General features: G+C 35.2%; 1 protein-coding gene across 1 annotated transcript in view; it reads right to left on the bottom strand.

Annotated features, from left to right (window-relative positions):
* AP3B1 (adaptor related protein complex 3 subunit beta 1) overlaps positions 1 to 24,791 on the bottom strand; it is a 353,422-nt gene that overhangs the window by 169,601 nt on the left and 159,030 nt on the right. The window contains exon 8 of the mRNA XM_077138668.1: positions 809 to 964. Within this exon, the coding sequence (XP_076994783.1) occupies positions 809 to 964 (156 nt within the window). The remainder of the gene's footprint in view (positions 1 to 808; positions 965 to 24,791) is intronic.

Here is a 24,791-nt window from a genome sequence, read left to right as displayed (position 1 = left end):
AAAAATCAATAAAAAAATTTACTATGTGTTCAGCAATATGCAAGGTGTTTTTGTTATACTTGAGTCTCTAAAGAACTCTATCAGGTAGCTAACACTATGGAGTGATACCAGATCGAGAACTCTCAAACATGTATACCATAGTCCTTGGTTAAGGGGTTTTATCATCTAATCAACTGAAAAGCATCTTATGCATAGATCTTAGAAAAAAGAAATCAAATTAATAAAACTACAAAGAAGCATATGAAGTCCATTAGGCATACAACTACCAAACCAGCTATTCTCATCAAAATCTGGCTTTGCATACCTGACAACATTTAAGGCTGAAATATATTTAGGCATTATTTCCCAGAAATTAGGCTTCTAAACCTATAGCTTATTTTTCACACTGTATTTCTGACTATTCTTTACATATTTTTGGCATATTAACAAATATGCCATTAGCACATTCCTGGGTGTGGGGATGGGAATGGGAAGTAATTGCGTGATGCCTACAAGGTTCTTTGTGGGTGATAAAAAAGTTTTGGTAATGGATGGTGTGTTGGGAGCACAATATTGTGAATATAATTAATATCTCTGAACTTATTCATGAAAATGGTAAAAATGGGAAGTTTTGTGTCATATTTATGCTACTACAAAAACATTTAAAATTAAGAATAGACTTGTTTACTGAACTTAAATATTTTTAAACTCACCTTTAAAAATTTTTGTGAATTATTTCTTTTTTATCCAGAATGGCAGGTGAGAACTCTGCCTGCTGAGCCACTGTGGCTTGCCCTGTGAATTATTTATTATAAAGGTTTTAACATACCGCCGCATTCCTGCTCTGAAGCAAAGGCTTTGTGTTTCGAATTAAAAGTCTATGGTCTGGATCCATAGCATATGGTTTCTTTCTTTTGTCAGTCTTTTCCTTCTGTTCTTCATCAGAGTCATAGAAATCCTTTTCACTTTCTTCTAGACAATCATCCTGTAAGGAAAGAAATCCCGTCCGAAGATTAGTTCAGACCTTCTACAGCCCAAATATTTTATGTTAGGGAAATCGCAAACACCTGTCAAGTAGCCATTGCCCAGATCTCACCTACCTCCACCTCCTTTACTACTGTGTGCCATTCTACAACCTGGAGATGTTAAGTCTAATGACAAAGCCCAGAGAGACCTTATTATCCAAACAGAACTCTCAGTGGCAGGACCCCTCCCCTCCAGGGGGATAAAAACCATGTTAGAACTCTATAAACGTGTCTTTCTTCTCTGAAGTGAAGTAGGATGTGTGGAGTTCTGCCTTCAACTGATCTTAACCTAGAGCTATTTTGACCACCCCAGGACAATGGCCATGAACTCGTTGTGCTTAGTGTAAGTGACAAAGAGATTATTTGACCTTTTTGGACTCTTTAGACTGTGCAAGTAATAAAGAGATCATTTGCTGAACATTTCTATTGGGCCTTGCACCTGTGTTCTCACAATGCACTGTTATAGAAACTTGCTCTACGACATAGTTAAAGAAAACTTATTTTAAAACATCCACAATAATGATAACATTACTAATGAATACTATTGTTGGGGCAATTTAAAATTATTTTACTATCTACATGGAATAAAGACTTGCTTTTTCTCACATTTTATAACACAACAAAGGCACATTAGTACCACAGATAATGCCTCTTATATAGAAACCAACATTTCCACCGAAATATCAATAATTGCCCAAAGGGAAAACTTGACTAATTATATTTTAGAAATGCTTATACTATGAGACTACCTAAAAAACTGAAAACTATTACCATAATCGTTAGTCACTGTGTAACTAGATCAAAAGTTTAGAAGAAAGAGGAGCACTGAATTACAACACACACAGAAGAAATCATTAAAAAGCTTGCAAATGAAAACTAGTGATTGAGTTGGTCTGTGTTGTCAAGTAGTCTCAGATTGAGATTTATGAATATCCATAGGAGTTGGTTTTATGTTTCTGTTATGACTTTTTTTATCTCTGCCAGTAAAATCTGCCTATAGGCATTTAGTTCTGAAAATAAACAAACAAAATGCAAACACACAATAATCTCCAAGTACATCAATTTCAACTACTATTTAGTGGTAATTTCTGTTCCAAGTACCTGAAATATACTTTCCACTTCCAAAAAGATGGAGAAATTCTTCTTGCTAAGTGTAACTATAAGACCCTGGACATTATAAATAAAACAAACCTAAGATGACCGTGAAAGGCAGAGAAAAGGCAGACAATGATTGGGACCTTAAGTATCAAAGAATACTTTGACAAAACAGGGAGTTCCCTGGGTTTTCTTTTTATCATGTACATCCAAGACTGGTTGCTGGAGAACCTGACATCCCAGAAATACCAACAAGCACAGATACAACAACCCCCTCAAAAGCCTGCTCTCTCCAGCCTAAGGACCAAGAAGGAACAGATTAGGAAGAAGGAAAACTTAGAAAATAACCACTCTACTGTAGCCAAGCATGACAGAAAAAAATATGGTCCCATACACACAGCAAAGGCCAAGCTGGAGAGCCGAGACTTCCAACCTTATCAAGTTTAATGAGGCACCCAACCACCCCTCTGGAATGGTGTCAGAGGAGGCTTAAGAGAGACCAAAATGCTGTCAGGAAATAAGGAGACCCCCTTCTGTGTCAGTAGACCCCAAATAGGGAGGCTGGACTTCTAACCACAACTAGCAATAATGAGGCACCTTTACCCATCCCCCACTAGGTTAGAGTCAGAGGAGGCCTATGGACAGTCAGAACTTTGCTGCACCAACATCCAGCAGTGTGATGAGACCACTTTTCCCAACCTCTGATGTCAGCAGAGGACACATGCAGAAGGGTAATGAGGCATTTCTATCTCTCACAGTCAGCTGCTTTCAGACAAAGACTAGTTCGGAACCAGACTCCCATGCCCACCTAGTGGTAACAATGAGCATAACTCTGAGGTGCTAATGTAGGCTGAGTAGGGAACCCAGCATGAGGTTGAGCCTCCTAACTTTCCCAGCTGGAGCAGCATCAAACAAAGCCATCTAAAACAGAAGTTTTAAATAATATGCAGGGTGTAATGGTTAGGTTCAGGTGTCAATTTAGCCAGATGATAGTACCCAGTGATCTGTTCAGGCAAGCACTGGCCTAACTTGTTATTGCAAGGATATTTCATGGCTGGTTAATAAATCAGAGAGCTGGTTTATTAAATCATCAGTTGACTGCATCTGTGGCAAGCATTAACTAAGGGTGTGTCTTTTGCAACAAGAAAATCCAAACAGGTGAAGACTTTTTGTTTCCTGTTCTTTTGTGTAGTATTTTCAGTGTTTAAAATTTACAGTAGTGAAAATGCAATACACTAATTCTGAGGTGTACTGGTTTTTTTAAACTTTTTTTTTATTGTATAATATAGCATATATACAAAGCAAAGAAAGAAAAAAGGTATAATTTTCAAAGCACTCTTCAACAAGTAGTTATAGGATAGATCCCAGAGTTTGTCATGGGCTGCCATACCATCAGCTCAGATTTTTCCTTCTAGCTGCTCCAGAACATAGGAGGTTAGAAAGAATATATTTTTATCATCACAATCAACTTTTTCTCTTTTCTCTGAAAATACATAAAAGCAATAACTTTCAAAGCACAGCACAACAATTAGTTGTAGAACAGATTTCAGAGTTTGGTATGGGTTACAATTCTATAATTTTAGGCTTTTACTTCTAACTGCTCTAGGATACTAGAAAAGAAAAGAAATGTCAATTTAATGATTCAGTTGAAGATTTTTAAGGGAAAAGAGAGAATTTTCATCTAGTCAGCCTTTCTTTTGGAGTTCGTCAAGGACCTTCATCTGAGTTGCCAACCTCAGAGCCTACCCTACAGATTTTGGACCCCTGCATGCCCTCACACGTTATGTAAGACATTTTTATAAATCTCATATTTACAACTGTCTCTTGTTAGTTCTGCTTCTTGAGAGAACCCTGACTAATACACAGGGTATCAATAAGATCATAACAAAAATGTCCAGGTTTCAATTTAAAAATCATCATACCAAGAACAGGGAAGATCTCAAACGGAATGAAAACAGATAATCAATAGATAACAACACTGAGATGAAAGGGATGTTAGAGTTAATAAAGATTTTAAAGCAGCCACAAAAAAAAAGAGTCAACAAGAATTAGGAACATCCTTGAAACAAATGAAAAAACCGAAAGTCTCAGCAAACAATTAGAAAGTCTAAACAAAGAAACAGAAAATATAAAAAGGAACAAATGTGTCCTTCAACAAAATTTACAAGAACTATAATTAAAAACTCAATACACTGGATCAAAACCAGAATGAAGAGGACAGAGAAAATAATCACTGAACTGGAATATAAAATGATAAAAATTACCCAATCTGAACAAGATAAAGAAAATAGACTAGAGGTTGGGAGGGGATGAAGAGTAGTGAGACCAAGGCCTCTGGGACCTATGGAACTATAAAAATAAAATTTATGTTATCTGATTTCCAGGAGGAGAAAAGAAAGAAAACAGGACTGAAGAGCATTTAAAGAAACAATGATTAATGAATAAATAATGGTTGTAATATTATACTATAGTTTTGCAAGATGTTACAATGGGGGCGAAAGTGGGTAAAGGGTATACCAGATCTATTATTTCTTACAACAGCACATGACTCTACAATTATCTCAAAACACAAAGTTTAATTAAGTAAATTTAATAGGAAAAAAAAATCAATAAATTAAATGTAATCTGTATGTATCCATTTTTATAAGATAACAACAAAGGAAACTGTGTAAAAGATTACAGATTAACAGCAATAAAAAGGTATTTTTCTCTTGTTAAGAGCTCATAGATAACGCACAATCTTTACATAAATCCTGACTTTGGTACCACTCAAGAAAACTTCTCACCAAAAGAACAACCTTAGGTCTCTTAGAAATAAGAACAGTATTAGCTCAAGTTTTTAAAAAATCTGTACTAAACACTTAACAAGTTATCCAAATGGAAAAAACTCGTATCTTATACTTTTGAAAAATGTAGAGATTTTTTAATAAGAAATACCCATCTTCAAGACTAAACTAGAAATTATAACAATACCCATTTCTTTAGAATACACAACTCAAAACAAACTACCTTTTTAAAGCACTTTTTAAAAAGACTATATATGGTGTATGAATATATGTCAATAAAATTGCATTAAAAAAAAAAGACTATAATTGAAATACAGTCTTTTGAGGCCAGGCTTAAGTTATTGTTGCATTAATGGAGCTCCAGGCCAAAGTGGTTCTATTAAGTAAAATGATGAACAAATAATCAGATGCTCCAAGAATAAGCACTCACAGTCATTAGTCTAATTTAATCAAATAAATGTTAGGATTTACCTGAAACTGCTGTATTGATGAATACAACACTATAGGTAGCAAATAAATTCGTCAAAATGCAAAAGACAGACCGCTTTTAATTAGCATTTACTCGTTTCATTTCTCCTTCATTGTCAATTAACATAGTTATTGGAGTTCAGTTACATTGTTTTAATAAAGGACATATTTGTATTGCTTGCTCTGTTGAACAAATGGTTAGAATTATGACAGTAATTTTAGTTAAAAAGGGGATGCAAAGGAGTCATTTTCTTTCATTAGTATCTTTCTCACTCATTTTTTGTTTTAAGATTCGAATATTTTATGTAACTAATATGAAAAACTTCTACAAATCAAGAGGTTGGTATTAGGTAGTTTCAGCTTCTGAAATATATATGTAAATTTGGAACAAGTAGAAGTAGAAAGCTCTATAGATAGCTGAAACTGCTGTTTAGACATTACTCTATGTATGAAGTCCTTTATTAAAGTACATTATACAATTTTAATCATCTTGATATTCTGGTTTCTTGGTATACAGATAATAAAAGTAACTTCTTTAGCAAGAAAAATAAAATATTAAGTTATATTCTTCATCGTCTATCAAAGGCACCAGGGAAATAGAAATGTGCTCTAGAAGTGTCTGCATCAAAAGGTTAAAAACAAAATAATTGATTATTAAAATGTTATTTCTATTGAGCATGGAGAAATGAGACATAATTGTACATGGGGCTTCTATTTGGTATTAATAAAAATCACATTTTATATTGCAATTGTTATTTGGTTTTGGGCGGCAATTTTCTATGTTAGATGGTCATTAAGTAATATCAACTGTAGACCAATATTACCAACTTGATTATTATAAAAAGATGGAACCATTTGATTTAAATCAGACTGACACAGAAAACATTAACAAATCCGTAACACTTGTTCTTTTGCACCTTGGAGAAATGGCTGGTTATATGACTAGGGCAATCAAAACAGAGATAAGCCTTGATCATCAAGTATTTAAATAAACAAGCAAAACTCCTAAAGGCCAAAACTAGGAAAATTTGGAAAACAAAATAAATAACAAGAGTATCAGTTTATAACCCAAACAATAAAATAATCCATGAGTCCATACTGATATAAATTAATGATTAATAAATAAATAAATTTGGGGGGAGAAGGGACAAATCTTCCTTTACAGGAAAATTCCAAATAACTATCCTAATTTATCATATAATGAGTACTAGAGGCATGTCACTATTCCAAGATTGTATGGACACATCAATCAAGACAGAAGTAAAGATGCTTTCCTATGGAAAATTATTAAATGGCTCAAAAAAGGGAACTCTAATTATAACGAGGACATGAAAACCAAAATTTTATGTGATAAAAAGGTTTCGTTCAAGAAGAACAAATAAAAGTTATATTTACAAATGAATACTTTATTTTTCTGCAATTTAAAATGTGCATATATGTGTTCATTCAAAGTATACAAAAGAAAAGCTTTAAAACTTCTCACTTAAAAAAACGGGTACCAACTCACATTTGAGAAAGTTTTGTGGTTTCTTTAAAGTGAAAATGGCAGGGTTTTTTAGAAATACATTCTGAAATTATATATGAAATTACATAATATATGAAATTTTATAGGAAATCTGTGAGTGGGATATGTGTAGACCATGAGTAGACAAGGGCTGTAGTGAAGTGATAGGTAAATATGGAGATTCATTGGACTATTATCTTTACTTTCGTGTATGTTGAAAATTTTCCTTAATTAAATATGTTTAAAAATAAGTTTAATATATCTGAGCCTATCTTGCATTCAAGCAGGTCTGCCTCCACTTATTTTTTTTCCACTTATTTTATTTAAAATAAAATATTTTTTAAAATCCGAATAAAATATAGCTTTTCACTTTTTTCTAAAACATTTCTTTTCAGTAGCAAGCAACATTTCATTAAATGTAAGCTTTATGAAGGTAAAAGATCACATTTTACTCCATAAAATATTTTTGAAAATACATAGCTCACACACCCTAAAGGTACTATTATATAGATTAATGGAATAAATAAAAGTGTAAAATTATACTTAGGTAGTAATAGTTTATAAAGATTTTGCACTTGAAGCTCCAAAACAAATATTCACAAAAACTGTAATAAGTCAGTGTTTGAAGCCACAATTATGGATTGCAGAGATAATCTCTGCTCTTTAGAAGGATCTTAGAAGAGGCAGTCCTGTTCATTTTATGTTAATGGATTAACGAATGAACAAATACAAACTATAGCCTTTTCATAATCTCATAAAGAGTAACAGAAGAAAATAAAAAAATAAAATTGACATCTGATAAAACTGTACATGGGAAAAGTTGTTTCTGACTAAAATTAATAGGAAGACTCTACTTCTGCAACATTTGATTAGTACAAGTGGTCTTAGTGGGAATAAAAGGCAATTTGTCCTCAAGTAATCTCCAACATTAATAAAGCACTTCCACAAACACCTTGTGAAATTCTCAGAACAACCTCAATGAGGTAAGAAAAGCAGGTAAATTTAAATCTTTTTCAGAAATGAAAAACTGAGGTATACACAGCTCATGTGAATTATCCAAAGTCACAGAGATAATAAGTAGCCAGGATTTGAACTCGGGAATTCTTATTCTCCATCCTGCCATCTCTCCCCTTTATTACCTTTATTACAGACAGTGAATGTATTCACTTGCTTCCTGATTTCCAAAATAGCCTGAAGGGCATCAGTGCTTTTTTAAGATTTGCACCCGATTCCGTCTTGAGTAACGATGGGAAGAATGAATCCTAGATACCTCTCTGACCAAGTCTCCTCAAAGGTCATCCTCCAGGTGAGGGTTGGAGAAGCCCTATGGAGCCAGTAGCCACGGCAGATGCAATAAGCTCAAGAAGGGCGTGATTTGGGGCCTTTGCCCACAAAATCTCCAAATCATTGCTGGGAGAGAGGAAGGAGGTCAGAGTTTCTCAACCTGATACCCACTGTGGCAGGCAGTACACAGAAGTCCATTAGCTGGAGGAGAAGTCCCCCCAATCTCATCAGTGTGGGGGGCTCCCTGAGTTCTGGCCCTTACGGACTAAGCTCTGGGCCATGGCTTTGGTAGCAGGCCTTGTCACCAGACACACCAACACCTGGAGCCAGGATGGTGCTGCCCATGAAAGAGGGAAGAAAGCACAGTAATCAAAGTGATGGCACAGGCTGGCCCAGGACTGTCAATTCTGAATCAGAAACTCTCCCCTGGAGGCAGAGGTTGGAGGCCAATGCACACATGGCAGAGCCAGGTGAATATCTCTGTCAGTCGATATGGAGGAGGGTCCCTGAACATGAAAGCTATGGAGGAGACCAGAGATGCGAAGATATGATCCATTTAAAAAATCTAATTTCTGGGCTAAGGAGAAACTACAAACTAATAAGAAATTGACAAATGGGGGAAATATGTGCAATGTGTCTGACTGTACAGCATCACTGTTGAGTGGAACCCTGCAGTTGTCCCAAAATTGGTGACAAAGGCCCAAAAAGGCCCAGAATATCGTGAACTGCCATCATCAGAGGTTAGAGCTCATCCTCAGGGTTTGCAAAGAGGTACCCAGTTGACTTTGCTATGCCAACCATACTCCAGAACTTTAAGGCTTGGAAGAAGTACAGACTGCCCAGGGTAACGGCAGCAAGGCTGGGGCAATGTGGGTGCAGCTTGCTCTTATTACGCAGGCAGGCATATCACTGACACCCAGTAATTCCTTCAAGAAGACTACTGCTCACCAAGTTTTCTAGTTTGCTAGCTGCCAGAATGCAACACACCAGAGATGGATTGGCTTTTAATAAAAGGGGATTTATTTTGTTGGTTCTTCAGAGGAAAGGCAGCTAACTTTCCACTGAGGTTCTTTCTTATGTGAAAGGCACAGGATGGTCTCTGCTGGTCTTCTCTCCAGGCCCCTGGGTTCCAACAACTTTCCCTGGGGTGACTTCTTTCTGCATCTCCAAAGGCCTGGGCTGAGCTGCAAGTGCTGAGATGAAGAATGCCGAGCTGCTTAGGCTGTGCTACGTTGTGTTCTCTCATTTAAGCACCAGCCAATTAAGTAAAACGTCACTCATTGCAGCAGACACGCCTCCTAGCCGACTGCAGATGTAATTAGCAACAGATGACATTCAGGTACCATTGGCTTATGTCCACAGCAACAAGACTAGGTATGCTCACCTGGCCAAGTTGACAACTGAATCTAACTATCACACCAAGCAACCTAAACTACTCACTGACTGCTACCGTCTAGAGAGTCAGAAGGTACCCTGGTCTCTTCCTTCCACATGACTAGGTTAAGAAAAGTAGTCCTGATCGCTATCCTGATGGATACTAGCTGAAATTTTTTTATTGTTTGTCTCTCACTGCGCTTTGGGGAACAGAACTCTTTCCTCTGGAGCTTTGTATATGGTGTTGCACTTAATGCCAGGTAGTCAACAACATGTTCAAGAGCCACGAGACACTGGAATCTTTCTTTCCCCAAACCATGGCTATATGGCGAAGTAAAGAGGCTGCATAGTCTCACACAACACTTCCATCCAACAAGAGGGTACCAAATCCATTTACAGACCTGATTCTATTGAGTAGATGTAAATATAACCTCACAGTACCCTAATACTGCTGTCTATTTCTGCTTATGTTAAATAATTTTAAAATACAGAAGTGATCTACTGGAAAGGTATATTTAAAACTCCTGAAACTAAGAGTCAAACCAGTAACGATCCCGAACATGAAAGATCAAATATTTGGAAAGTTAAAACTGTAAGCACACCAGCATTATCAAGTTTGCAATAATTCCTTTAAAATGTTTTTGAAAATACCTTTTTTCAACCTTCAAGAATCAGATCAGCTACATTTGGATACTTTCTGTATCAGTCAGTCAGTTTTGAGATGTTTAGAAACTGGTACTTAGCCTAAGAAGCAGACATAATTCTGGAAAGTGTAATGTTTAAAACAGTTTCAATGTGAAAGAACATTTTTAGGAACAAATTTTGATTCACAAGAATACACACTGATAACCTAGTATTAGATGTGGTCGCAGTCATTAAGAAAAAAACCATGTATTTGCCATCCTCTGAAACAAGATCTGTTGGATCTCCTGCTACTGTGTGTTAACGAACATTCTTTAATGCTTGCATCTTTTGTGTATTGAATATCTATTTTGAATTTACATAATTATGCTTTTATTCCTCATAGTTCCTCATTTTATGAAATTGATTTGCATTGAGAGTAAACTGTAAATAAAACAAATAAATGTGTGAAATAAAAAAAAAAGATTTACACCAGGACAAAAAAATCTCTAAAATCTGCTATTCTACAAGGCATAAAAGCTACCCAAAGGAACACATCATGACATTCCTGTGCAATCTGAGATCATAGCAGCATATTGGTGCTATATCTCACTGACAAGCTCAGAGTGGGTAGGTGATTAACAATATCATAATCACTCAGTCAAATTAGCTATGCAGTATAGAAAGCACAATTATCAGAGGGATACATTCACTAGGGAAAAAATGCACATTTAATAACATTTTGGACAATAATACGCCCCCTACCGCAATCAGTTCTATGTAAAACAACATAGGATATGCATAATGGTTTGAGATTTCTTTTTCCCTTTCTGTGAGGTAACATCTATACTTAACATTTTACATGTTTTATACCACAACCCAGTCACCACTATACTACTCAGGTGGTATGAATTTGAGGTCCACTGAACAGTGAATCTCTCTCAAAACATCACAATTACAGAAAAACACCTGTAACACAGTAACTTTCTGTTGAGTCATTATGAAAAGTTACAGTGTTCAATTGGCCACAACACTTCCTATTTATTGTAACTATACATTGTTCTAGTATGTAAGAAGCAAACAGCTGACAAACTTTGTTACTGGTAAGTCTGAAGGATCAACATAATGCAATTTTCAAATTTCCCTAAAATAAAACATAGTCGCAGTAGATATTAAACTTGGGTCTAAGGTTCCAAGTCATGAGAAATAAGGATTCCAATTATTTGAAAACTAATTAATCTAGATCTAGTTCATGAATACGAATCACTTTTTGTTAAGCAGAATGAATTTTTTTTACAGTGGTTCTCACTGAATAATAGATCACGAAACAAAAGTAAAACCATTTTAAAATAAATTCAAGTCCTCATGTATTATCCACTTACATTAATCCTTCAAATAGACTATAGCAGACTATTATTAAAAGGGTCTTGAATTTAGAAATTGGTAAGTTTAAATCCTCCTTTAGGACATAAAAACAAATGAGTTAGAGCAGAGGTTTTGAAATATTTGTGAGCAATTTTGAGGGAAGGGATAAATTAGAAAGGTACTATTTTCAAAATAAAATCCTACAGGTATCTCTAATAAAACCTTCTTGAAAAATGTCTGCACTCTGGATAAAGTCAAGGTTGAGACTTTATCACAGTATTTCGCAATAGCCAAAAAGTAGAAGTATCCCAAGTGTCCATCAATAAATGAATGATAAAATGTGGTATATATAAACAATGGAGCATTATTCAGTCATAAAAGTGAATGAATTTCTGATGCATACTATAAAATGGATGAAACTTATAGACATCATGTTACATGGAATAAATCAGACACACAAAAAAACAAATATTGTATGAGTTCACTGACATGAAATAGCTAGAAGTACATTTCATAGAGAAAGATAGTATACTAGAGAGGTAGAAAGTGGGAATGATAGCTTATTGGGTGAGTAGTTTGTGTTTAAGGTGATGAAAAGGAGAAGGAGATGTCAGTGAGGGTAGCACTATATTAAGAGAATTAATACTACTGAACTACACACCTAAAAGTGGTTTATGTGGGAAATTTTGTGCTTTATATAGATAACTACAATAAAAAGTGGAAAAAAGCATACAATAATTACAAAAAAAAAAACACAAAATGAAAGACAATTCAATGAAAATAATCTCTAACACTTATTTAGGTGACTGAATGCAGATTTCAAGAACTACTTTCCCCCAATCCTCCAAATCACTAAAAACCATGGTGTATCTTTGCACTTGCAGAAAATACTTTATCAAGAATAATATGTTTAGTAGATCCAAGATGGTGGCTTGGTAAGGCATGGAATTTAGTTCAACCTCCAGAGCAGCTAGTAAATCATCAGGAACAGTACAGAATTACTGCTGGGGCCACATCAGTGACCGAACACACAGCGTACCCCAGTCTAGACAAGCTGGACTGGCAGTGACCCCACCTAGAACCATGACTTCCCCAAACTGTGGCAGCAGGGACCTCTCCCCCACAGGCTACTTCCCAGAGGGGAAAGGAAAGAGACTCTACTAGCAGCAGGGACTAAGCACAACCAAGCTCCAATTGTGGAATTAATTCACAAATTCTGACTACTGAAAATAGGCCCCCAGCTCAGATAAACCTCAAATAAGAGCTCAAGTTACTAGCTTTTGCCCTGGTGCAGAGGGGACAAGGCTGACGGGGGGAAAAATAGGTTTTTTTGATTGGACAGTACAAAATTCTTGAAAAGGGCTGGACCCTAAAAAAAAAAAAAAAAAAAAAAAAAGAGGGGGCACAGGGCCTGGAGATACATAAAGCAGCTTACCAACTTAAGCTCTTGATTAACAAACCCGAGAAATGGGGGTCCTGCTCTGAAAAGAATTTTTTTTTTTTAAACAATGCCAAGGCTTCTCTGGCTCCAACTGCCCCAGGCAAGGGCAGAATTAAGCTACTCTGAGAGATAGAGAGGCTAGTCAGGTGAAAGAAGTTAATTCTCTGAACGCTGTGCCTTCTACAGGAGACAGGTGGGGCCCAGCTCAGGTGGAATTCCTCCCTCAAAGAATTCAGACCCAGGGACTGGAAAACTGATGTAATTAAAGCCAGTCTACAACCTCTCCTCTGTCTCAACCACGCCCCCAGCAGGGAGAGTCTGCTAAAGTTAAAGGTACCACATCACATTATACTGGAGGGAAACTGCAGGCAGTCAAGTTCCACATACTGGGCAGGACAGGAAAAACACAGAGCCTAGGGGCTTCATAGCAGAGTCTTTCAACCTGCTGGGTCTCATCCTCAGGGAAAACTGATGCAGGTGACTCTTTTCTCCCGAGAGGAGGCCAGTCTGGTCTGGGAAAATCTGACTAGGATCTACAATACCTAAGTAGACCCACCTATGAAAAACAAACAAACAAAAGGCTCCACACAGGCAGGGCAAGAAACAAGAAAACAAGAATTGAAAAATTCTGATCCATTAAACAAAACCTATGCTAGAGGCCTAGAATAAACCGAACTAGATGTTAAAGAACAGTTAAGAGAACAAAGCCATCCAGTAAGAAAATCCTAGGCAAAAGAGTGTAAACAATCCCTAGAATAAACTAATTAAGGAAATTAAATACCTAGACATCAGCAAAAAATAATGAATCATACTAGGAAAACTGAAGATATGGGCCAAAGGAACAAACCAACAATTCAAATGAGATACAAGAGTTGAAACAATTAATTCAAGATGTTTGAACAGACAAGGAAAATCTCATGAAAAATCAAATCAATGAGTTGAGGGAGGATACAAAGAAGACAATGGGCGAACAAAAAGAAATCAAAATTCTAAAAAAACAAATCACAGAACTTACGGGAATGAAAGGCACAGTAGAAAAGACAAAAAAAATGGAAACCTCCAATGTTAGATTTCAAGAGGCAGAACAAAGGATTAGTAAACTGGAGGATGGGACATCTGAATTCCAACAAACAAAAGAAAAAACAGGGAAAAGAATGGAAAAAATATGAGCAAGGACTCAGGGAACTGAATGACAACATGAAGTGCATGAATATACTTGTCATGGGTTTCCCAGAAGGAGAAGAGAAGGGAAAAGGAAGAGAAAGGCTGATGGAGGAAATTATCACTGAAAAATTCTGCACCTCTTATGAAAGACTTAAAAGTACAGATCCAAGAAGTACAGCATATCCCAAACAGAATAGATCCAAACAGACATACTCAAAGACACTTACTAATCAGAATGTCAGATGTCAAAGAAAAAGAGAGAACTTTGAAAGCAGCAAGAGAAAAGCAATCCATCATATACAAGGGAAGCCCAATAAGACTATGTGTTGATTTGTCAACAGAAACCATGAAGGCAAGAAGACAGTGGTATGATATATTTAAGATTGTAAAAGAGAAAAACTGCCAACCAAGAATTCTATATCCAGGAAAATTGTCCTTCAAAAATGCAGGGGACAAAAAAAAAAATTAGGAGGACATCAAAACATTTTTAGATAAAAATTCACTGTGAGAATTTGTGACCAAGAGACCAGCTCTGGAAGACATACTAAAGGGAGAACTAAAGGCAGATGGGAAAAGACAGGAGAGAGAGGTGTGGAGAACAGTCTAGAAATGAAGACTATCAGTAAAGGTAAAAAGAGAAAAAACTTAGATATGACATGTAAAATCCAAAAGGCAAAATGGTAGAAGAAAGTACTGCCCTTACAGTAGTAACAATAAATGTTAATGGATTAAACGCCTCAATCAAAAGACATACACTGGTAGAATGGATTAAAAAACAGGACCCATCTATATGCTGTCTATAGGAGATGCATTTTAGACCCAAGGACAAACATAGGCAAATGTTTCACAAAGTGAAAGGGTGGGAAAAGATATTTCATGAAAACAACAATCAGAAAAGAGCAGGGGTAGTTATACTAATATCCAACAAATCAGACTTCAAATGCAAAACAATTAAAAGAGACAAAGGAGGACACTGTCTTTTAATGAAAGGAACACTTCAACAACAATACATAACAATCATAAATATTTATGCACTGAGACAAAGTGCTCCAAAATATGAGGCAAAAACAGAAAACACTGAAAAGAGAAATAGACACATCTACCATAATAGTTGGAGACTTTAATTCCCTGCTCTCATCAATGGATAGACCACCTAGACAGAGGATCAATAAGAAAAAGAGAATCTGAATAACAGAATAAATGAACTAGACTAAACAGATAGATGTTTATAGAACCCTCCACAACAGCAGGAAACACCTTCTCCCCAAGTGCTCATGGATCACTCTCAAGGAAAGACCATATGCTGGGTCACAAAGCAACTCTCAATAAATTTAAAAAGACTGAAATAATATAAAACACTTTCTCAGATCATAAAGGAATGAAGTTGGAAATCAATAACAGGCAGAGGGCCAGAAAATTCACAAGTATATGGAGGCTCAACAACACACCCTCAGACAACCAGTGGGTCAAGAAAGAAATTACAAGAGAAATCAGTAAATATCCTCATGCAAATGAAAATGAAAACACAACACATTAAAATTTATGGGATGCAGTAATGGCACTGCTAAGAGGGAAATTTATTGCCTTAAATGCCTATATCAAAAAAGAAGAAAGGACAAAAATCGAGGAATTAACTGTTCACTTGCAAGAACTAGAGAAACAACAGCAAACTAACCCCAAAGCAAGCAAAAGGAAAGAAATAACAAAGATTGGCGCAGAAATAAATGAAATTAAGAACATGAAACAACTGAGAAAATGAACAAAACCAGAAATAGGTTCTTTGAGAAAATCAATAAAATTGATGGACCCTTAGTAAGGTTGACAAAAAGAAGAAGAGAGAGGATGCATATAAATAAAATCAGAAATGGAAGAGGAGATATAACCACAAACCCCCCCCCAAAATAAAGGAGGTAATGGGACGATACTATGAACAATCTTATGCTAATAAACTAGACAATGCAGATGAAACAGACAACTTTCCAGAAAAGAATGAAGAACCAACATTGACTCAAGAAGAGATAGAACAACCTCAACAAACCAATCACAAGTAAAGAAACTGAATTAGTCATTAAGAAGCTCCCAAAAAAGAAAAGTCCAGGACCAGATGGCTTCACATGTAAATTCTATCAAGCATCCAATAATTAGTACCAATCCTGCTCAAACTCTTCAAAAAATATTGAAGAGGTGAGAAGGCTATCTAACTTATTCTATGAAGTGAACATCACCCTCATACCAAAGCCAGACAAAGATACTACGAGAAAAGAAAATTACAGTACAATCTCTAATAAATGTAGATGTAAAAATTCTCAACAAAATTCTCGCAAATCAAATCCAGGAGCACATTAAAAGAATTATACACCATGACCAGGATGGTTCAACATAAGAAAATCAATTAATGTAATACACCGCATCAACAAATCAAAGCAGAAACGACAAGATCATATCTCAATTGAAGCAGAGAAGGCATTTGATGCAAAATTCAACATCCTTTCTTGTTGAAAACACTTCAAAGGATAGGAATAGAAGGGAACATCCTCAACATGATAAAGGCAATGTATAAAAAAACCCAAAGCAAACATCATCCTCAATGGGAAGACTGAAAGCTTACCCCCTAATATCATGTACCAGACAGGGATGTCCATTCTCACCATTGTTATTCAACATTGTGTCAGAAGTCCTACCTAAAGCAATTAGATAAGAAAAAGAAATATAAGGCATCAAAATTGGAAAGGAAGAAGTAAAATTCTCACTGTTTGCAGATGATATGATACCATATGTTGAGAAAATCCACAGCTAACTACTAGAGCTAATAAATGAGTACAGGAAAGTGGCAGGCAACAAGAACAACACTCAAAATCTGGAGTGTTTCTATACATTAGTAATGAGCAATCTGAGGGAGAAATCAAGAAAAAAATTCCATTTACAACTGCAACCAAAAGAATAAAATATTTAGGAATCAATTTAACTAAGGATACAAATGACCCATACAAAGAAAACTACAAGAAATTGCTAAAAGAAATCACAGAAGACCTAAATAAGTAGAAGGGCATACTGTGTTCATGGATTAGAAGACCAAATATAGTTAAGATGTCAATTCTACCTAAATTGATTTATAGATTCAATGCAGTACCAATGAAAATGCCAAAAACTTTTCAGAACTAGAAAAACAAATAACCAAATTTATCTGGAAGGGCAGGTGCCCTGAATAGCTAAAAATATCTTGAGAAAGAAAAATGAATTGAGAGGTCTCACACTACCTGACTTTAACGTGTCTTATAAAGCTACAGTGGTCAAAACAGCATGGTACTGGCATAAAGATAGATATACTGACCAATGGAATCATATAGAGTGTTCAGATATAGAGCCTCTCATCTATGGACAACTGATGTTTGATAAGGCAGTCAAGCCAACCCACCTGGGACAGAACAGTCTCTTCAATAAATGGTGCTTGGAAAACTGGATATCCACATGTAAAAGAATGAAAGAGGATCCATATATCACACCCTATACAAAAGTTAACTCAAAATGGATCAAAGACCTAAACAGCAGAGCTAAGACCATAAAACTTTTAGAAGAAAATACAGGGAAATATCTTATACAACTTGTAATAGGAGGCAATTGCCTAGCTCTTACATCCAAAGTACAAGCATTGAAGAAAAATTGATAAACGGGAATTCCTCAAAATTAAACACTTTTGTGCATCGAAGAACTTTGTCAAGGAAGTAAAAAAGACAGCCTGCACAATGGGAGACAAAATTTGGAAATGACGTTTCAGATAAGGGCCTAGTATCCAGAATATATAGATTGTTCAACTCACCAACAAAAAGAAAAATAACCCAGTAACAAAATGGGCAAAAGACATTAACAGACACTCCTCAGAAGAAGAAATACTAATGTCTAAAAGGCACATGAAAAGATGCTCAACTTCCCTGGCTATTAGGGAAATGCAAATCAAAACCACAATGAGATATCATCTCACACCCACGAGAACGACCATTATCAATAAAACAGAAAATGACAAGTGCTGGAGAGAATGTAGAGAAAGAAGAACACTTATCTACTATTGGTGAGAATGTCAAATGGTACAACCGCTGTGGAAGGCAATTTGGCAGTGCCTCAGGAAGCTAAGTATAGAATTGTCATATGGCCCAGCAATACCACTGCTAGGTATCTACTCAGAGGAAATGAGTTCAAGTACACACATGGACATTCGCACACCAATGTTTATAGCAGATTATTTACAATTGTGAAGAGATGGAAACAGTCCACATGTTCATCAACAGAGGAATGACTAACCAAGCTGTGGTATATACAATACCATGGAATATTACAGCTGTAAGACAATAAAGTCATGAAACATGTAACAACGTGGACAGACCTTGAGGACATTAGGCTGAACGAGATTAGCCAGAAACAAAAGGACAAATACTGTATGGTCTCACTGATATGAACTAACATTAATGAGTCAAACTTGGAGAATTTCAGTTAAAAGTAGAGGTTATTAGGAGATAGAAATAGGGTAGAGATTGGGTAATTGGAGCTGAAGGGATACAGATTGTGCAACAGGACTGATTGTAAAAATTAAGAAAGGGATAGTATAATACTACCTGATTGTAACACAATAATGTAAGTAGAATGAATGAAGCTGATGTGGAGAATAATAGAGGCAGGAGGGCGGGGGTCACATATGAAATCAGAAGGAAAGATAGATGATAAAGACTGAGATGGCATAATCTAGAAATGCCTAGAGTATACAATGATAGTGACTAAATGTATAAATTAAAAAAATGTTTTTGCATCAGGAAGAAGAAAGGAATGAATGTTATTACATCAAGGTGTTGAAACAGATGGTCATTCATATTTTAAAACTTCAACTTCTTGTGTGAGTCTAAAGCAAGAAATGTTTATTTGGCACAAAATTTATATTTTTACTAGTACATTTCCTAATACAACTTATATGGACAGTTTAATTGAACACCAGAAGTACATGGAACCTTGAAGAGGACATGAGATTTTGTAGGTTTGTACAGGTTAGTGGGATACTCTGATAAATCCCAGAGGGATTAGAACAGTGAATAAAGAAGTATTTCCAAAAGCCCCTTGAGGAAATGAGGAGAAAGGGAGAAAATTCAACTTCCCCATTTAGAGAATTCCTTATATTTTCGTAAGCAGTGGCGACAACCAAATCAACAGACTGAACCCTCAATCTTGCAGTTTGCCCCTATAAACTTATTCTTGCCAAGGACAAGCTAAGCCTACTAAAAATTAGGCCTGAGTCACACCCAGAGAACCTTTTTTGTTGCTCAGATGTGGCCTCTCTCTCTCTCTAAGCAAACTCAACAGTGAATTCACTGCCTTCCCCTCTATGTGGGACACGACTCCCAGAGGTGTAAACCTCCCTGGCAACGTGAGACAGAAAGCCTGGGATAAACCAGAACTTGGCATCAAGAGATTGAGAAAGTCTTCTTGACCAAAAGGGGGAAGAGAGACATGAGAAAAAATAAAGTTTCAGTGGCTGAAAGATTTCAAACAGAGTCGAGAGGTTATCCTGGAAGTTATTCTTAAGCACTATATAGATCTTCCTCTTTAGTTTATGGTGTATTGGAGTAGCTAGAGGGAAGTACCTGAAAGTGTTGAGCTGTGTTCTAGTAGCCTATATTATTGAAGACAATTGTATAAAAATATAACGTTTACAATGTGTGATTGTGAGAAACTTGTGTCTGAGGCTTCTTATATCTACGGTATGGACAGATGAGTAAAATATATGGATAAAAATAAATATGTAAATAATAGGGGGGACAAAGGATAAAATAAATTGGGTAGATGAAAACACTAGTGGTTAATGAGAGGGAGGGGTGAGGGGTATGGTATGTATGAGTTTCTTCTTTTCTCTTTTTATCTCTTTTGCTGGAGTGAGCGATGCAAATGTTCAAAAATGATTACAGTGATGAATATGTAACTACGTGATGATACTGTGAGCCACTGATTGTACATCATGTATGGAATGCTTTCATGTCAAGAATATATGCTTCTTCATTAAGTTTTTATAATAAAAATATTTTTTTAAAATGTAAAAAAAAGAATATGTTAAAAATTTTTTGTTTTGACAAATTCTTTTTTCTAACTTTTTATTTTGAAATACATTCAAACTTACAGTACAATTACAAAAATAATACAAAATTCATTCAGTGAATTTCAACATACCCATCCTCCCCCTGATACCAAGATGCACCTATTTTAACTTTTTGGCACATCTGTCCATCCTTCCTTCCTTTTTCCCTCCCACCTTTCCTTCTCTGTCTCTCTCTCATCACTCCATCCACTGAACACTTGAGTATAGGTTGTATACATCATGCTCCTTGAACACTTACTACTGCCATGTACGTATTCTACAAATAACGATATCCACTTTTGTAACCAACTTAAGTGCAGTTATCATGTTCAAGCAATTTAACATTGATATAAAGTTTAGAGTCTATATTCCTATTTTTTTCAAGTCCCAATAATGTCCTTTTGAGTCTTTTTTGCTCCTTCGCTAGATGCCATCCAGGATCTTGTATTGCATTTAAATATTTTCTCTTTAGTGGTATTTTTTAAAGAATTGTGGGAACATATATACCACTTAACTTTCTCATTGCATCCACAACAAGCATACCATTCAATGGAATTAATCACATTCCCAAATAGAAAACCTACACCCATTATGTATTAACTACCTTTCCCCCACACCCTGCCCTTGGCAACCTGTACTCTAATTTCTGTCTTTATGAGCTTCATATTCTCCAATATTTTGTTTGTAATTTCAATAAGGCATAAATTTAACACCCTAAATATATAGCAATCTCACTTGCTCTGACAGGAACTTAACTTCTATGGTATAGTAGGACCTTAATTTACATGACCTCAACACATGCAAATTCAGGTATATGCAATTGGCAATAGAAAAAAAAAGATAGGGAGAGAGAAGGAATTAAAATTTTTTTAAATAATTCCTATGATTAATTTTACTTATTGGTACTAGAGTGTTTATTTGCCTTATTAAAAAATGTGTGCTAGGTACGTTCATATAAGAAATACTTAGTAAATAATGGCATTCACTATTATGCATGTGTTACATAGAGCTGGGGAGCATGGTAGTCATGGGGTGGCTCATAGTGGGGGAAGGGAGCAGAATGCTGACCTACCCAGGATCTCCAGGCAGCAATGCCCACAGGCACACCAAGTCACGTGCCTTACCCAGCATCCCATTGGCTGCTACCAATTTTTTTCCTCTGGGGGAGGGACAAAGAGAACTTGGAGCCATGTAGGCTGCTGGAACGCAAGCAAGAGAATTAAAATTCTTAAAAATTATTTTTCTATGATTAATTTTGCTTATTTATCATTACTAGAGTGTTTGCCTTATTTATAAAAAAATGAGTGATACGTATGTTTGTATAAGAAATATTTATTAAATAATGGGGTTCATTATTACACACAATTTGCAACTTATGCAAGGGGTCTTGGAAGATACTGGTCACATAAAATGAAATCCTACACCACAGGTGGGGACTAACAATTTCTTACTTTGTAGCTACCTCTGTAAAACTTAAGAAATCATATTAAATACACTTTTAAAAATTTCTCAACTTTCAGCTTTCTTTAACCTATAAAAGGTTTTACAATATAAGGAACAGATACACACATATATGTGGTGTGTGTGTGTATGTATATATATATATATATATATATACATACATAGAGAAGCAAATTAACCACTATGAACTTCAAAATGGCATAAATACTGCCAAAAGAATTATATTACTTGGATTTTATACTAAAAAGTAACAGTGAAATTGGACTTTATTAAATTTAAAAACCTCTACTCGGCAAAACAAACTGTTAAGAGAAAGAAAAGACAAGCCACAGACTGGGAGAAAATATTTGCAAAACACATTAGCTGATAAAGGATTTATATTCAAACATACAAAGAACTCTTAAAATGCAACAGTAAGAAAACAAACAACCCACTTATAAAATGGGCAAAAGATCTGAACAGACATGTCACCAAAGAAGATATACAGATGATAAACATGTGAAAATCTTCATCATATGTTATTAGGGAATTGAAAATTGAAACAAAAATGAGATAGCACTGCATGCATTAGAATAACTAAAATCCCAAACACTGACAAACACCAAATGCTGATGAGGATGTGGAGCAACATAAACTCTTATTCACTGCTGGTGGAAATGCAACATAGTACAGCCACTTTGGAAGACAGTGTGGTAGTTTTTTTGAAAGCTAAACACAGTCTTGCTTCACTATCGACAATCACACAACTGAGCATTTACCCAAATAAGTTGAAAACTTATGTCCATGCAAAAATCTGCACATGGATGTTCATAGCAGCTTTACTGATAATTTCCCAAAACTGGAAGAAAACAAAATGTCCTTCCATAGGTGAACAGATAAACTGTGGTACATCCATACAATGGAGTAGTATCCAGGGATAGAAAGAAATGAGCTAACAAGCTACAAAAAGACATTGAGGTAATTTTAATGTACATTGCTAAGTTAGAGAAGCCAGTCTGAAAAAACTACATACTTCATGATTCCAACAAATGACATTCTGGAAAAGGCAAAACTCTAAGAAGATAAAAAGGTCAGTGGCTGTCAGTGGTAGGGGGCGATGATCGGGTGGACCACAGGTCACTTTAAGGATAATGAAACTATTATTTATGATATTGTAATGCTGGATACATGACAATACACATTTGTCAAAATTCATAGAACTGTACAGCACAAAGAGTAAACACTAAAGTAAACTGGGAACTTTAGCTACAATAATATATTAATATTGGTTCATCAAGTGTAACAAATGTACCACACTAATGCAAGATGTTAATAGGAGAAATTGGAGTAGGGTGAGGGTAGCATAAAGAACTATCTATACTTTGTGCACAATTATTCTGTAAACCTAAAACTTTTATAAAAAAAATGTTTTCCTAACTAAAGTAACAGTGAATATTTAGACTTATTTTCCAAATTACTAAAGTAAAATATTTTGATAGTCTTGTAAAACTGTCATTTACTAGAAGTTCAGTTTTAAAGAAGTAGATTCATAAAATTAAAAACATTCGGGCAGGCGATGGTGGCTCAATGGCAGAGCTCTTGCTTGTCATGCCAGAGACCTTGGTTTGATTTTCAGTGCCTGCCTATGCAAAACAAAAAAACAAAATTCCTGTCTGATCCCAGAGTCAGAATTTAATTAATGCCATGAAAGTTTTTATTTTTTAAATTAATCTTAAAATTTGCTTTGTGTATTAAATATTAAATATTTAATTATAATTAAAATAATATTTTAATCTATTATTTCGCCAAAATAACTTTAGTCTTAGAAATTTGTTACATATATGCTTCATTCTCCCATAAGCGTTAGTTAATTACAGAAAGAAAAAACAAGTAATTTTATATCTTTGAAAATTATTCAAACTTGACCTAGAATTAAGAAAACAAACCACATGGATAGCAAAAAGTAAGGTAAATTCAAGAAAATAAAAATGCAAATAAGCATTTTAGCAATCTCTTGAATTTATTAACCTAAAAGGTTTAATTTCCATTTTCTTTGCATCAGCTTTATTTATAAAATGTCCTGCCCTATAAATATGCTGTTATTTTCTATAGTCAAGCACCCTCTTAACAAATCTTCTCATTAATATGTAAATTTAAAGTCAATCGGTCTTCTCCCTGACAGGCCCATGAATTCCTAGTGCACTCTATAATGGGCTTTGACTTGACATCCACTATTCATCATCAAAGATGTCAGTTAGAAAAATTATGGAAAATGCACTGCAATTGATATGACTGCAATTTACTTTGTCAACATTTAATTGTTCCTCAAATCATACATTTACATATAAACAGCCTAAATACTGATCTATAATGATGCAAATAAAAAAAATCTCTTCTGCCCCCAGAGAAGCTTATTTGTAAATGATATGTTCATTTGAGAAATTATTCACAAAAGCATGTACATCAGCTCATCTCAAAAAGTATTTCTGCTAATTTTCAATTCTCCAAAATAATAATTTTGCTTCCCTCCAAGCATATAAACGCATACTCTTTTTAATTCAAAAATGATACTTCCTTTTGAAAACCAAATTTAATTACAATTGTTAGCTAAATTCAATGTCTGGGCTCTACCAATTGGGGGCTTCAAAGTTAGCTTTGACAGCAATACAATAAGCAAACACAAGAAATTTATTAAAGTGACTACAAAAATATTTTAATTTAAAAGTCATGAGGTAATAGAATGCTGACTTAGGTATCAGATTATTTTGAGTATATTTCTGGCTCCACTTTTTCTAAGCAATATTATTTTATGTGAGTTGTTTAAATTCTCTGCCTCAGTTTCTTCATCTATAAAATGGGTATAGTCATTCTCACTACCCTGTCTTAAGTAAAATCTACATAAGAAAGCATGTAAAAATAATTAATTCTTACCTATAATGTATCACAATATTATGTTTTACATTTTCTTTCATTTTTAAAAAAATTTTTACTGAGAAACCTTCAGACACATACAGTCCACACACAGGATACAATCAGTGGCTCACAATATCATCCATAGTTGTACATTTATCACCATGATCATCTTTAGAACATTTGTATCACTCCAGAAAAAGAAAAGAAAAAAGAAAAAACT

Source organism: Tamandua tetradactyla, chromosome 21 (assembly GCF_023851605.1).
Source record: "Tamandua tetradactyla isolate mTamTet1 chromosome 21, mTamTet1.pri, whole genome shotgun sequence".
Taxonomy (NCBI): domain Eukaryota; kingdom Metazoa; phylum Chordata; class Mammalia; order Pilosa; family Myrmecophagidae; genus Tamandua; species Tamandua tetradactyla.
Note: the sequence above shows the minus strand (reverse complement) of the source record. Positions and strands in the feature narration are given on the sequence as shown.